Genomic DNA, 15,904 nt, shown 5'->3' with positions numbered 1-15,904 from the left:
TGCGTGTTCTCGGGTCTAGATATCATAAGCCTATTTTGTGTATCGATTTACATAGTTTTTTCCTCAGTATTAACTGGAGATGAGCTGTGGAATCTCTTTATGTAGTGTTTATGTGTAAACACATTTATTCTATACATACATATACACATATAAACACACATACATGTATTACATATTATATAGCTAGTTTATATATATTCTATTTTGAGGAGCCCTGGTGGTGTAGTGGGTAAGACTTTGGCTGTTAGCCAAAAGGTTGACAGTTCAAATCCACCATCTGCCCCTTGGAAGCCCTATGGGGCCGTTCTACTCTGTCCTGTAGGATCGGGATGAGTCAAAACCGACTCAACAGCAATGGGTTGGTTATATACCTTATTTTATATTTATATAAATTGGTTTACTTATTTTAATCAGCATCAAATCCTCTGTAGAGTGAGCTGAAATGTGTGCATACCCACATAAATACACACACATATGTACATATACACAATGGATGAACTTGGATTACACTTCTCAGCAATATATTTTAGCCCTTTTTTTTAATGCCTTTTCATTAAGTACTGACAAGTAAATGAAATGTGCCTTATATTTGACAGTGATTCTCTTAAGTTCATTACTAATTTTGATCTTTTTGATTTATATTATTCAATGTAAAGGAATATTTGAGGATGGTTTTCCAGTGCTGAGATTGAGGTTGAAAGTCATAAAAAACTGTTACTCTCCATATCTGTGAAAGTGAAGAGTGTTATTGCCACAAACAACTTCTACGTGTTGTGTATATAATTCTTTCTTCACAGATAGTACTTCCCTTGTGCAATATTTTAGTTGCCCTTATAGGTTTTTTTTTTTAAAGCTATGAAATTTGGGTCACTAAATTTAAGGAAAATTTTGTTATTGGATTTGTTTTTGTTGTTGATTTGAGACTTAGGAGAGCCCATGTGTTACAGGGTAGAACTACTCCATAGGGCTTTGTTGTCTGTAATCTTTACAGAAGCAGGTCTCCAGGTCTTTGTTCTGTGGTGCTGGTAGGTAGGTGGATTTGAACCACCAATCTTTGTCTTACCAGCCGAGTGCAAACCATTTGAACCACCCAGGGACCTTTAAAGAAACTTTTAACGTGTTAATCCTCTTTGAAAGTTAGTCACAGAAGAGATTCTGGAATGTAACTGTCAACTACCTGATATAAATAAAGAGAAATATAGTGTGTATTGATGGAGGAACGATAGAGGCAGAAGTGATGGGTGCTTCCTTGAGAAGAACAGTGGTGTTTTTAGAAGGCACAACCCCAGTGAGCTACTTCTGCCTCTGTAGCTGCAGGACCCAGTGCAGTCCCACAAAATCAATGAAACTGATCTTTTAAATGAGAAATTCAGTGGAAAGACATATTTTCTTTCTGTTTAATGTGCACCTCTGGGTAAAAAAAAAAAAAAAAAAATTTTTTTTTTTTTTTTTTTTTTTTAGTGCAGTTAAATTCCATGGTTGAAGAAGAGTGTGCTGATATCCCTGTTGGAAAAGATTTTTAGATCTTATCCACTGTCTTTTAAATAATATTTTAAAGACCCGCATTTGTCTGTGCAGTGTATGGCAGCGAGGTGGATGAAGTTAGCACGAAAGCCCTTACTGTTATCTGTGGGTCAGAAGAGCAGCAAGGACTCTGATTGACATCATTAATTATTACTTTTGAATGCTGATGGTGCATTTTCTGAGAGAGTCCTTCCGACGTTTATTGACATTCATAAATGAAAAGGCTCTGCTTTGCTGACTATTTAATTGGTAATTTAATTTTTCTAATAAATTTCCTCACAGGAACTAGATTTTGAAACCAAAACAAGTTACACGCTCCGGATAGAAGCCGCAAATAAAGATGCCGACCCTCGCTTCCTCAGCTTGGGGCCGTTCAGCGACACAACAACCGTGAAGATAATTGTGGAGGACGTGGATGAGCCCCCCGTGTTTTCCGCCCCCCTGTACCCCATGGAGGTGTCAGAAGCCACCCAAGTTGGGAATATTATTGGGACTGTGGCAGCTCATGACCCAGATTCCTCTAACAGCCCTGTGAGGTAACAGCTCCTTGCTCGCCTTTTCTACAATTTGACATCCATGTCCCTTTTTTCATAACTCATCTTTCTACATTATGAGGCTTTTTGTTCATGACAAATAAAAACCATTTTAAATATGAACTGAGCCATAGCAGCAAAAGTAAAATAGAATTAGAAAGACAGTATTTTACTAATTCAAAAATGTGTCACCTGATTACCTAAGATCATTATTGTGTAGCCATATTTTTAGGAATCCTATTTTCCATAAGCCTTAGCTGATGTTCCTAATAAAACAATCCTCCTGAGCCTTTTTCAAGGCAAACTGCATTAAAAGATGAAGTGCTGAATATCTTAATTGTAAGATAAATGCATATATTAAAAAATTATAAACAATTTAAGTATTGAAAAAATTACTTTTCATATGGTCCATTTGGATAGTATGGGCTTTTTTTTTTTAATTTTGTCATTTTGACTTGTTATCACTTGTCTGTCAGTTTGTTGTACTGTGGTGGCTTGCCTGTTGCTGTGATGCTGGAGGTTATGCCATTGGTATTTCAAATACCAACAGGGTCACTCATGGTGGACAGGTTTCAGTAGAGCTTCCAGACTAAGATAGGCTAGGAAGGAGGACCTGGCAGCCTACTTCTGGAAATTGACTAGTGAAAACCTTATGAATACCACCACAATATTTTCTGACATAGTCAGAAGATGAGCCCCTCAGGTTGCAAGGAACTCAAAATACAACTGGCGAAGAGCTGCCTCCTCAAAGTAGAGTCAACCTTAAGGCCATGGGTGGACTAAAGCTTTTGGGACCTTAATTTGCTGATGTGGCACTACTCAAAATGAGAAGAAACAGCAACATACATCTATTAATAATCAAAATATGGAATGTATGAAGTATGAATCTAGGAAAATTGGAAGTTGTCAAAAATGAAATCGAATGAATAAAGAGTGATATCCTTGGCATTAGTGAGCTGAAATGGACTGACGTTGGCCATTCTGAATCAGGCAGTCTTATGGTCTGCTATGCCAAGAATGCAGTCAAGATATCAAATAACGTATTGCGCTGGGCAAATCTGCTGCAAAAGATCTTACAAGTATTAAAAAACAAAGATGTCACTTTGAGGACTAAGGTGCACCATGTTTACAATCACCTTATATGCATGCAAAAGCTGAACTATTAATAAGGGAGACTGAAGAAGAATAGATGCCATTTAAATTAGGTGTTGGCAAAGAATGTTGAATATACCACGGACTTCCAGAAGAGTGAACCAATCTGTTTTGGAAGTACAGCCAGAATGCCCCTTGGAAGCAAGAATGGCAAGACTATGTCTCGCATACTTTGGACATGTTATCAGGAGGGATCAGTCCCTGCAGAAGGACATCGTACTTGGTAAGGTAGAGGGTCAGCAAAAAAGAGGAAGATCCTCAACAAAATGAATTGACACAGTGGCTGCAACAATGAGCTCAAGCATAATAACTCTTGTGAGGCTGGTGCAGGACCAGATAGTGTTTCGTTATGTTGTACATAGGGTCTGTATGAGTTGGAACTGACTCAACCACATCTAACAACAACATTTCCATTTATAAAAAATAATACCTTGTCTATATATATACCAAACAAACAAACAAAAAAACAACCAAGCCTGGTGCCATCGAGTCAATTCTGACTTATAGCAACCCTATAGGGCAGAGTAGAACTGCCCCATAGGATTTCCAAGGAGTACCTGGTAGATTTGAACTGCTGGCTTTTTGGTTAGCAGCCATAGCTCTTAACCACTGCGCCACCAGGGTTTCCATCTATGTATAAGGACCATTTAAAATAATTGTCCTGTAGTAGATGACCTGGATCTAGACTAGACATGTTATTATAGCAAAATAATCTCATTAGGACTAGTGGAATGATGACATGTAAGCATTTGAGAATATACCAGTATTCCATTTCACACTTGTTACCAATAATTTCCAATCAGAGATCTACATGTATATGTGTATGCATGTGTGTGTAAATATAAAAAATCCTTTTGAGTGAATATAATAAATATAAACTTGAAATAAAATGTGCATTGTATTAAATATCTTTATTTGGGTTCATAAGGAAGACACTTCACTCTTGAATGTGAAAGTTTGATTTTCATTGCAAAGCATATAAGGTACAAAATTCAGTAAACATCTCGGGGGACACCTCAATCAATTGGCATGACATAGTTCATAAAGATATTGTTCTACGTTCTAGTTTGGTGAGCAGCATCTGGAGTCTTGAAAGTTTGTGAGCTGCCATGTAAGGTACAACTATTGTTCTATAGTCATTTGGAACAAAAGAGAAAGAAAGAAACCAAAGACTCAAAGAAGAAACTAGTCTACAGGACTAATAGCTGACATGAACCAAAGCCTCATCTATCCTGAGACCAGAAGAACTAGATGGTGCCCAGCTACCACTAACAACTCTTCTGACCCGGGATCACGATAGATGGTCCCAGATAGAATGGGAGAAGAAATGTAGAACAAACCTGTTTAAAAAAAAGGCCAGACTTACTGGACCAGTAGAGACCAGAGGATCGCCCAAGACTGTCTCCCTGAGATACCCTTTAAACTTTGAACTGAACCTACTCCTGGAGTTTACCTTTCAGCCAAATAATAGATTGGCTCAAAAATAAACAGTATCACCCATGAGTACTGTGCTCCTTTCAATAATCATCTATATGAGACCAAATGGTCAATATTTACCCTAAAGCAAAAATGAGAAGGTAAGAGGGGGTCAGGGAAGCTAGACTAATGGAAACAGAACAACCAGAATGGAAATAATTAGAATGCTGTCACATTGTGAAAAAATGTAACCAATACCACAGAACAATGTATATAGAAATTGTTAAATGGGAAACTAATTTGCTATGTATACTTTCACCAAAAATACAATATAATTAAAAAATCAATTAACATTTTACATTGAGGTATGTCCAACTTATAAATTAACCACAAACTTTTAGATTTAACTGATACTTAACAGTGGTAAGTGCTTTTGGGAGCCTGCTGGCACAGTGGGTAAGAGCTACAGCAAGTTACGGCTCTTAACCAAAAGGTCAGCAGTTCTAATTCACCAGCTGCTCCTTGGAAACTTCATGGGTCAGTTCTACTCTGTCCTGTAAGGTTGCTAGGAGTGAGCTAAGTGTGGACATGGACTGCAAAGTGACATTAAAAATATAATTTGATAGTGATTTATAGTTAAGAAAAGCTCCTATTGTAAACTGATTTAGACATATTGTGTGTGTGTGTGTATAAGTGCAGTGTAAATAGCTGTTAAAAAATGAAATTTTACTCACTGGTCCCCTATCAATGACATCATATTTAGGGTATTTGGATGGCTCTACTATTTTCGATGCTGTGACCGTAAACCATTTTTAAAAATATAATTCTGTGAACACTAATATATCAGACACATTGAATGAGGCTCCCCTACTAACTATAGTAACATATTATCAAAACCACTCCCAGACTTAAACTCAGTTCCATCCACCAAATAATACACTGGCCATTCACACTGACTTAAAAAACTTTATTTTGGATTTTGTTATAGCATCCCACCGCTTGGAACTCACTTAAATCTCTACACTCATGAGCAATCGATTACAATACCACTGTAGGCATAGATCAGCTGACAGGGGTAGCCTGACTTCTATTTGATTCAATTCATTTAATGGGCAGAAAGAGGGAGGTGGTTTCAGGAAATGGCATGGAGAGAAAGACCGGGGACACATCAATATATATTATAATTTAGTTCCTAAATGAATGAGGGGATTTGAGATTATTTTGATTTATTGTATGAATATTTTTATATTGTTCTCATTTTTCCTTTACCCATCTCTTTGTGCATCTTCCTTTTGAAACCTTTTCAGATAAGATATTTTACTTTTTATACTATTTTACTTGAAAAAATTAACAGGGGTATTGTATAATAATTTTGGAAAGAAGACCGAAGAGTAAGCCTAAGGGGGTAATGATGACTCGGGTTTGACAGAGATGAAAGTGAGTTCCATGCCTGCCCACGGAGTTGTGTTGTTGTTAGGTGCCGTCGAGTCGGTTCCAACTCATAGTGACCCTATGCACAACAGAACGAAACACTGCCTGGTCCTGCACCATCCTTACAATTGTTGTTGTGCTTGAGCCAATTGTTGCAGCCACTGTATCAATCCATCTCATTGAGGGTCTTCCTCTTTTCCTCTGACCCTGTATTGTACCAAGCATGATGTCCTGACAACATGTCCACAGTATGTAAAACACAGTCTCGCCATTCTTGCCTCTAAGGAGCATTCTGGTTGTACTTCTTCCAAGACAGGTTTGTTCATTCTTCTGACAGTCCATGGTATGTTCGACATTCTTCACCAACACCACAATTCAAAGGCATCAATTCTTCAGTCTTCCTTATTCATTGTCCAGCTTTCACATGCATGTGATGCGTTTGAAAATACCATGGTTTGGGTCAGGGGCAAGGTGACATCGTTGCTTTTTAATGCTTTTAACGCTTTAAAGAGGTCCTTAAAAAAAAAAAAAAAAAGTTTTTTTTTTTTTTTTTTTTGCAGCAGATTTGCCCAATGCAATATGTCTTTTGATTTCTTGACTGCTGCTTCTGTGGGTGTTGATTTTGGAACCAAGTAAAATGAAATCCTTGACAACTTCAGTCTTTTCTTTGTTTATGATGATGTTGCTTTATCGGTCCAGTTATGAGGATTTTTGTTTTCTTTATGTTGAGGTGTAATCCATACTGAAGGCTGTGGTCTTTGATCTTCATTAGTAAGTGCTTCAAGTTCTCTTCACTTTCAGCAAGCAAGGTTGTGTCATCTGCATAACGCAGGTTGTTAATGAGTCTCCAACCCTGATGCCCCTCACGTAGTCCAGCTTCTCGGATTATTTGCTTAGCATACAGATTGAATAGGTATGGTGAAAGGATACAACCCTGATGCACACCTTTCCTGACTTTAAACCCACAGAGAGCGAGAAATGGCCAAGAGCTGAACTCTATTGATTTTAGAGATAAAGACCTTCATGACAGATAAAAAGAAAGAGCAGCTACTTGGCACCATGCTTTTGCCTCATTTTTACTTTCTTCAAAGTAGCCTGAAAGCTTATGGTAGTAGTAGCTTGTGTCATTTTGTTTCCTACATCTCACAGAGAGAGACTTTGTTCAGAGTGAAAGAAAATGTTATTTTTTTCTTATTTCTTTTGTTAAATTTAATAATTAATTTCTTGACTTAGGTTTAATAGTTGTATACTTTGAAACATTCCTTTATCTTACACTGTTTTTTAGAAGGTCAGCACAATCAGTCTTAGTTTATATTCTTCTAGATTTTTCTCTCACATTATTTTTTCTCTCTATCCTTTCATAAGGAACCCTGGTAGGGCAGTGGTTAAGAGTAGCTGCTAACCAAAAGGTCAGCACTTTGAATCGACCAGCTACTCCTTGGAAACCCTATGAGGTAGTTCAACTCTGTCCTATAGGGTCACTGTGAGTCAGCATCTACTTGACAGCAATGGGTTTGGTTTGGTTTGGACCTTTTCTTGATATCCTTCAAGAGGCTATTGTCATTTAGAAGTTCAGTGACAGTATGTTCACTCCTGTGCATTCTCTAGAGCACTGGTTTTCTTCCCAAGTACTGCTGTTTGCTGAGCGATCTATCTTAGGGATCACTCACCTAACCTCCTGAGTTTCCAAGTAAGTCAGTAAAAAGGAAAATTAATCCTGATGCCTGCTTTATCCCAGGCTTCTTTGATGATTAAATAAGAAAGGGAAAGTGAAAAATAAGAAAGTGAATAATGATCGTAAACTGTGAATTTTTATTTAAATATTAGGAATATTATGTTTTACTATTATTCTATTGTTTTCCTCCCATCTTTATTTTGATATCAATAAAGTCAATGAAAAGAGACATTGTATGTTATATGGAACTATTTTCACAATCTACATTGAAGGTACTTTTATAATCACATATATTCTGATATATAGAAAAACGTTATATAGCTATTTGATGGCTATAAACATGTATTTATATTGGGCATTCAAATAATTATCAAAATACATACTCTTCTTCAGCTTATGCTAGTGAGTGGGTAGATACCAGTCTTCTGAGGAACTAGCTAAAGTGAACATCCAGATTAAGATGAAAGCCAAAAACTTAAAATTGTGGGCTTTGTGTGTCCACACCTTTAGAAATATTGTAGTTCTTTAAGGAAAAGCAGCAATTGTTTCATTGTAATTGTTTATAATTAAGATTATAATGTTTAAATTGTGAAACAGTCTAGAAAATTGGATAATCAGTGTTTGAATTTGTTGACATTCTTTGTATTATAATACTGAAATCTAGCATATGCCATATATATTTGGAATATTCACTTATATTTGGGCAAGAGATTAAAATTCTAGAAGGAAAAGTACTTATTTACCCCAGCAAAGCAAAACTGGGTTCCTCTTTAATGAGACCCTTAACTTGTACAACATTCTCTTATTTCTACCTACTCTATGAAAGTACCAACCAAAGGCTATGAATAAGTTCTCTATGCATGTTACTTTTTCCTTCAGAGAAGACTGGGGCACCTCTATGACTGTAGGAGCATTGCCATCTTGCCTGTTTGGAAGTAATAGGTGGAAAGGTTAAACGATGCCAAATCCTAGTGATTGGCCAGGATATAACACTACCGTGAGACGTTATGTATGTTTTTATACTTGCCCATCATCCAACTAAAAGGTTGGCAGTTCCAACCCACTGAAAAACTCCACAAAAAAAAAGGACCTGGCAATCTGCTCCCATAAAGATTACAATCTAGAAAACCCTATAGGCAGTTCTGCTCTGTCACAATGGGTCACTATGAGATAGAAGTGACTCAGCAGCACCTAATAACAACATCATCATCCAGATAGGTTACCTAACCCATGATTCCATCACACTTTGTTCTTCTCTTTTCTCATATGGAAACTAGAAGCTACGTTCAAAGCTGAAGGTAGAAATTAGGTGAAACTTGACATATATTAACTGAAAGAAAAAAAAAACTATTTTGAAAGCAAAAGTGGATAATTGAGGACAAGCACATTTCTAGCTTTTTAGTTTTCTGTACTTGTTTATTTCAGCTATGAATAGCAAATATCAGGCTTTATCTGTTGAACATGGAAGGACAGACTGTGGTCTGCTGATTCTGACAGTCTTTCTAAATGGTAGAAACTTGAGTATGTGGGTTTCTCATCAACAAGAGGCTAAAAATTGTAAGAGCAGCCTGAAATCTAGAGGACCATCCATTTCTCATGTCAGCATTGATAGACCGATCAATGAATCAACATGCATTTATTAAGAACCTGCTCCGTGCAAGGCACTGTGGAAAATATTGACAAGGAAACACAGATGAATAAAACATGTCCTCTGACCTCGAGGAGCTTACAATTGGCTGGAAGAAATAAGATCTCATAAAAAGTTAAACAATATGAAGAGGAACGTGCCAGAGCCATAACATGGCAAATTGTGAGATAAATAGTAATCACTTAGGGTTCACTGGGTAGAGAGTTCACAGAGCTTTGAGGATAGCAGGATTTGGACAAGCCAAGCAGACATCATGCAAAGGCCGTTTTTGTTTTATTTTGTTCTTCCCTGGGAGTCTAGTGTTCTGTTATGAAATCAGCAAATGTAGCAGAACAGCAAGCCAAAAGTCCCAATACTAAAAATAGCCAATGAATTGAAACATGGTATTATTACAGAAAAGAAGCCCTGGTGGCACAGTGGTTAAGCACTTGACTGCTAACCCAAAGACTTGTGGTTCCAACCCACCAGGCGCTCCCTGGGAGACAGATATGGAGGTCTGCTTCCATAAAGATTGCAGCCTTGGAAACCCCGTGGGGTAGCTCTGTTCTGTCCTATAGGATCACTATGAGTTGGAATCGACTTGATGGCAGTGGGTTTTTTGGTTTTTTTATTACAAATAAGATCAGCTTTGAAGACAAGTGAATAAAAAATTTAGGGAATCATTTTCAACATTTATAACAGTTTAAGTATTGAACATATTTATATTCAAAGATACTCAAATACTAATATTTATCTCCAGGCTCTTTTGACATGGTTGGTATTGTATGTCCTCAGATAACAGGTAATAAGGTAGTATCAAATACTACATTATGTAGTTCAACAAGTATGAGCACATTTGGGGTGTTTGAATAATTCAGTGTGTATTTTTTAAGTAGCTTGTATGCATACATATTATGTACATATTTTTCATCTAAATTATTTGTGAGTGTCTGATTCTTATAAGAAACTTAATGACCTGGTAACATGCAGAAAAAATATAGTGTTAACAATAGAATTGGTTAATTAGAGAAGTAACAAAAATCAATTCTGCAAGGAGAATATGAGCTGTATTCTCTTCCAAAAGGCAGCTCGGTTGAACATAATTCTCACTAAAAATGAAGAAAAAAGTGTATGTTCAGGTATGGTGGCAACATAAAATGTGTGTGTGTGTGTGTGTGTGTGTGTGTCTGTGTGTAAACTAGTTCGCTTGGTATCCAGAAATAATTTTCAAAATATTTTAGTAGGAAATTGCTAATTTATTTGACCCATTTTTTTCATCTCTCATTATATTGCTCACAGATTGAAACTCTGCTCCCAAAGAGTTAGCTTTTTGGAAGACTCCAGGTAAAATGAATCATGGAAAATTACATTGCTCCTGACTTGTCCCTTGCAATATTTTCCACAGTTAAAACTTCTATAGAAAACTTTGATTAATAAGTACTACAAAAATCCAGAATGTTTTTGCTATCAGTCGTGGAGAACCAGGTATCAGGTTAAAAGATTAAGGAGTTAATATGTATTTATCCTGTACAGTACTGTTAGGATTCTTTAATTGCAATCAACAGAAATATGCCACAGTTAACTAAAAAAAAAAAAAGGAATAATTTGGTGTCACTCGCTGAGTCAAAGGAGAAGTTGAATAGCCAGTCTTCAGAAAACAGGAGTAAGGTTCTCTACAAATATGGGGAGCCGGAAGGAAAAGACAGCCTCTTCAGCATGCTACTGTGGGATGGGCCAGCGCCAACAATTTTCTTTGATTGCAAGTACTATCAAAATTGCATATGATCAGGAAGGTTTAAATCCCCAAAGGGAAAACATGTTGTCATTATCAGAAGAAGGTGTGAAGATGAGAACAAGATACCTGCTGTCACTCAGTACTAAACTTAATTGTTTACTTTAAAGGAATTTACTTCTCATTAAAGCCCTAGAAGGCAAGCATTATTATTGCCATGTAACATTTCCCTGGTCAGACAGAAAATGTGGTTCGAAGATTTTAGTGAGGTCTAGATCCAAGCCTGTATACTCCTTACTGCAACACACACATACACACTCATACACACACACATACATACACGTGCACACACATAAACTTTTTGAGACATTAAGGCTTTAGCTGAATAATTGAGCTATGTCCATAGTTCAGATTTGTTCATACCCCTTTATTACACTATCTTTTGCCACTTTTGGAGTAACACTGATACACTTTTATTCAATGAGCCTACACACCTGCTTGGTCTCTGCAGACACTGACTTACAAACTGATAGCTGAGTGATAAGAATGCTGCTGGTGACTACAAAGAAGGGCATATTGAATTGCTCTCCATAGCTTATCCAATAGCAGCAGTGATCAGAGCAGGCATTTAATAGGCACTTCCTTTTGTAGCAGATTTGCAACACACTGAGAATATACAGATGTATAAGGTGTCTTCCCAGTCCTCTTGCTAGCTAGCTGTAGAAGATCTTAAACAAAAACTCATAAAAACCATCCAGTGTTCAGTCTGGAAATTGGCAACCATCTTGTACAGCTTCTGTATTTTGCATATGAGGAAACACAACAGTAGAAAAGGCAAATGAAAAAATCCCAATTAGGGCAGTAGGTTAGTGGCAGGGTCACGGCTAGAAATATTATCTCCTAATTCCCAGTTTATGGTGGTACAACACAGGAAGCATGTGGAAGTGGCATGGATCATAAATTCAGCAAGCTTTCTTCCAAAGGCATGATTTCTGATATAATTGGAAAGGCTTGCTGCTTAATGCGATGCTCTAAGCTTGTCTCAAGTGAACAGTAGGACTAAGATAATTGGAAAGGAGGGAGAAAGGCAGTAACAGAGCACCAACATGAGGAGAGGCACAGAAATGGAGATACACATAATATTTGCATTCCTCAGTGAATACGACAGTTTGACTGGCTTAGATGTTTAGATAGGAGACTGGAAGGAAAAAGTGAAAAATGTCTGAATTATAAAGTTGTAGGCGGCAGAGACTTAAAGCTCATTTATAGGCAATTTAGTATCCTGAGAAGATAGCTCAGACTGATATGGTTCTGAATTCTGGCTTCACCAACTACCAACTGTGAGCCGTTAGTTCCTAATACTGAAATATGGAAATAATAACACCTGCCCGCATTAGTCAGAAGTTGTGCTTAGCTGGTAACAACAAAGCTTAAAAGTCTGGAGCTATGCAGTGAAGGGCTGATCATTTGGCAGCATAATGTCATCAAGGGCCTTGGCTTCTTTTATCAAGCACTTGTCACCTCATATTTACAAGATACCTCTTAGATTTCTTTTTATTGTGTTCATGTCCCAGGTAAGCGAAAGGGGAAGGGGCAAACATCAAAGGCCAGCAGACTTAGCAACTCCCATCCTTTCAGGATGTTTTTAGTGAGGTTTGACCCAACAATTTTCATCTGCATCTTCTCTGCTAGAACAGAGATAAAAGGCACCACACCTACAAGAAAGGCTGGCAAATGTATAGTTTTTCAGCTGGACACAAAGCCGCCCCTTTCAAAAGAGTAAAAGAAAAAAATGACACTAGACATGCAAGTAGAAGTCTCTCACATATGACCTTACATAATTTGTTTTGAAGATTAGGAAACAAAAAATGTAAACTGTGTTTTAAATACTCAGTGCATTCTGAGTGTGGGAAAATTCAGAAGGGAAGATAGCCTAGGAGGAAGGTTGATGAACTGGCTTTAAGATTCAGTGAGTGAGCTTGGGCTGAAGGTGTTGCAAGCAGCTGGAGCCATTAAAAAAAATCTCGGAAAAAGGATGGAAGCTGGGTAAAAAAACAAACCAAACCTTTTGCCTTCTGACTCATAGCGACCGTATAGTACAGGACAGAATAGAACTGCCTCATAGGGTTTCCAAGGAGTGGCTGGTAGATTCAAACTGTCAACTTTCGGTTAGCGGCTGAACTCTTAACCACTGTGCCATGAGGCTGGGTATGTAAAGGTGGCTCAAAGGCAACTGGTTGGCATGCCTGTTTGTTTGTTTTATTGCTATCGTTGTTTTGTTTATTGTTTATTAAGATGTAAAGCTGTCTACATAAAAAAATGGATAGGCCAGAAACATTGACTGCTGTTGCCCCAGAAATATGAATATGACTTCTCTAATTGGTCACACCAACATACACTGAAGGAAGTTAAATATTTTAGGCTGCAATTTACAGGAGATAGAGGGCTCAGTGTGACTCCATACACCTCTAACATCAGAATCTGCCTCGAAGTTAATTTGGGTTCCAATTAGAGAAACACCAGTCCTCCCCCTTCCAGTCAGTCTGTAGTTGACTCAGGCAACTGCATTTCTCAGCCCCAGGCCAGTGGATCCAGAACTGCAAATAGTCAGCTCCTCAGAACTCCCTGAGGACCTCTTTTCTCTTTTGGGTTAGTCATCTCTCCCAGATTCTAAGTCAGAGGCATTTCACATTTATTCTGAAAGTGTCTTTATTTTCTCTATCTCGCTTGTGTAAAGGGTTGTTTCAGTTCATTTCTCAGGCAACTTTATGCATTAACTAATGCCTCTTAGGCAAACTCTAGTCTTTTACATGTCAGAGGGGCTAGTAGGAAAGAGGGAAACCACTTTATATTGGGAGATCCTGAGTCCTTGTGATCAAGAAACAGAAAAACCACCAGAGCTGTTCTAGACACTCTGTTGCTCCTTGGCATTGCCGAGATCTCCCATCTCTTCTCAAGCGAATACCTCATTCTTTCCCTTTGCCAGGCCCAACTTCCTCCATCATACTCTAGTGCAGCAACATGTTGATTTCCTCCGAAACACTTATTAAAGATTGCTTTTTGCAAATCATTTGTTTAAATACTTGCAGATACTCAAGAATATTTGCTGAATGTGTACATGAATGAATGAGAGATATAAGAAATCAAAAGTATTCACAGATTACCATATATGTTCATATAAGCCTGTGAGATTTAGTCAACCTAAGTGAGAATTATTGCCATTAAGAAGCACATGCAATTTATAAATGGAAACTATGGTCTTTATAATTGAGAAATAACACTTATTTGAATGAAGGAAAGGCAGGTTGCCCATAAGATCTCTTCTTCAAAACATATAGGGGCCTAGGTGATAAGTAGATCCCCAAAAGATTAGAAATTTTAATATGAGGTGAATAATGGAGACATTTCACATATTAAGATAATCTCAAACATGTCCTTTAATGCCGTGAACTTTGAGATGCTCGTTGAGAGACACAGGTGTTTCTACTCATTGACTTCAGCACTGTAGTGAATTGCATAAAGTCGTTTAGACAAATCTATGTCACGTTCAAGGCTTTTTTACTTTGTGAGAATCTAGAAGTCTATTTTTCCATGAATATGTGAACATTCTCTTAGTGATTAACTTAGAGATCTGAGAATAGTAGGCTTTTAATATTGGCACAGTTGATGCTTGGGTGCATGGGTATTATGGCATGAACCTCTTATCAATCATTAATATCAATTACCCTGTTACCATTAGACAGAATATACATAAAATTATATATTTACATACATATACTGCTACATTCATATGTATATGTATGTAATATACATACACACAAATACACTCATACAGGATGTTAACAAGAAAAACTAGTCTGTAATGGTTTGACTAATGCGATATTTCAGAGAAGAGGATATATCTAGTTTATTTGATCGAAAATTGATGTCTATTTGTGCTTTTAGATAAAACCATTTTCTTGTTTGTATATCTGTATATGTGTAGAAATTGTTTTCATAAAGTTTTTGTTGTTGTTTTCTGAACACTCAAGTCAGTTTAGATACATCACCAATTTAGTAGTTTCATTTACCAGTAAGGTAACAGAAGTTAAAATTAAATTTATGGCAAAAATGTGTGTTTCTATGAGTTGTATGCACACCTCTCCAAAAAGTAAGAGTGAGAAAACAAAACTGAGACTGAAATGGTGTGATCGTTAAGGGCTTGAGCATGCCCTGATTTTTCAAAGTGAAAAAATATTTACAAGTATTGAAGCCAGTTCACCTCCAAGCCAATTTGGTGTGAATAACATCTTTGTCAGTTTTTTTCTGTAAATGCTCTCTTGACTTTTGTATCAGAGTTTAGAGCAGAAAACTGAAAGCACTGTAGATATTACAAATTGAAAGTAGTTAATACAGATAATAATAAAAAAAAAACCATTGTTGTTGAGTCGATTCTAACTCATATAATGAGGAGGATAAAAATCTTTGGAAAGATCAAAGAGGTTCTAGACTGTACCTGCAGAAAAGACTTCTCAACAACACATGAATTATCTACAGTGTGAGCTGTGATCCCTAGGCCACCACAGGAACCAGGTTTATTCAAGAATATTCCACTTCCACTGCCCCAGTTTTATCACACAAGAAGCCAACGAATGAGAATGTGGCCGCCTGGAACCCTGGCATATGCACAGCTGTGTTTGCTAAGAAAGACTGACAAAAAGGAAGAAGGGGCCTCTGTCTCATATGCAGTTTTCTAACCTCAACAAGCATATATAATTAATAAAGCCAGCTATTTTTTTTTTTTATATAGGGTGGGCTTGAGTTAGTTTGAGCCA

General features: G+C 37.2%; 1 protein-coding gene across 1 annotated transcript in view; it reads left to right on the top strand.

Annotated features, from left to right (window-relative positions):
* CDH7 (cadherin 7) overlaps positions 1 to 15,904 on the top strand; it is a 138,080-nt gene that overhangs the window by 95,562 nt on the left and 26,614 nt on the right. The window contains exon 6 of the mRNA XM_003406257.4: positions 1,807 to 2,060. Within this exon, the coding sequence (XP_003406305.1) occupies positions 1,807 to 2,060 (254 nt within the window). The remainder of the gene's footprint in view (positions 1 to 1,806; positions 2,061 to 15,904) is intronic.

Source organism: Loxodonta africana, chromosome 11 (assembly GCF_030014295.1).
Source record: "Loxodonta africana isolate mLoxAfr1 chromosome 11, mLoxAfr1.hap2, whole genome shotgun sequence".
NCBI lineage: Eukaryota > Metazoa > Chordata > Mammalia > Proboscidea > Elephantidae > Loxodonta > Loxodonta africana.
This window is presented reverse-complemented; position numbering and strand designations above follow the sequence as displayed.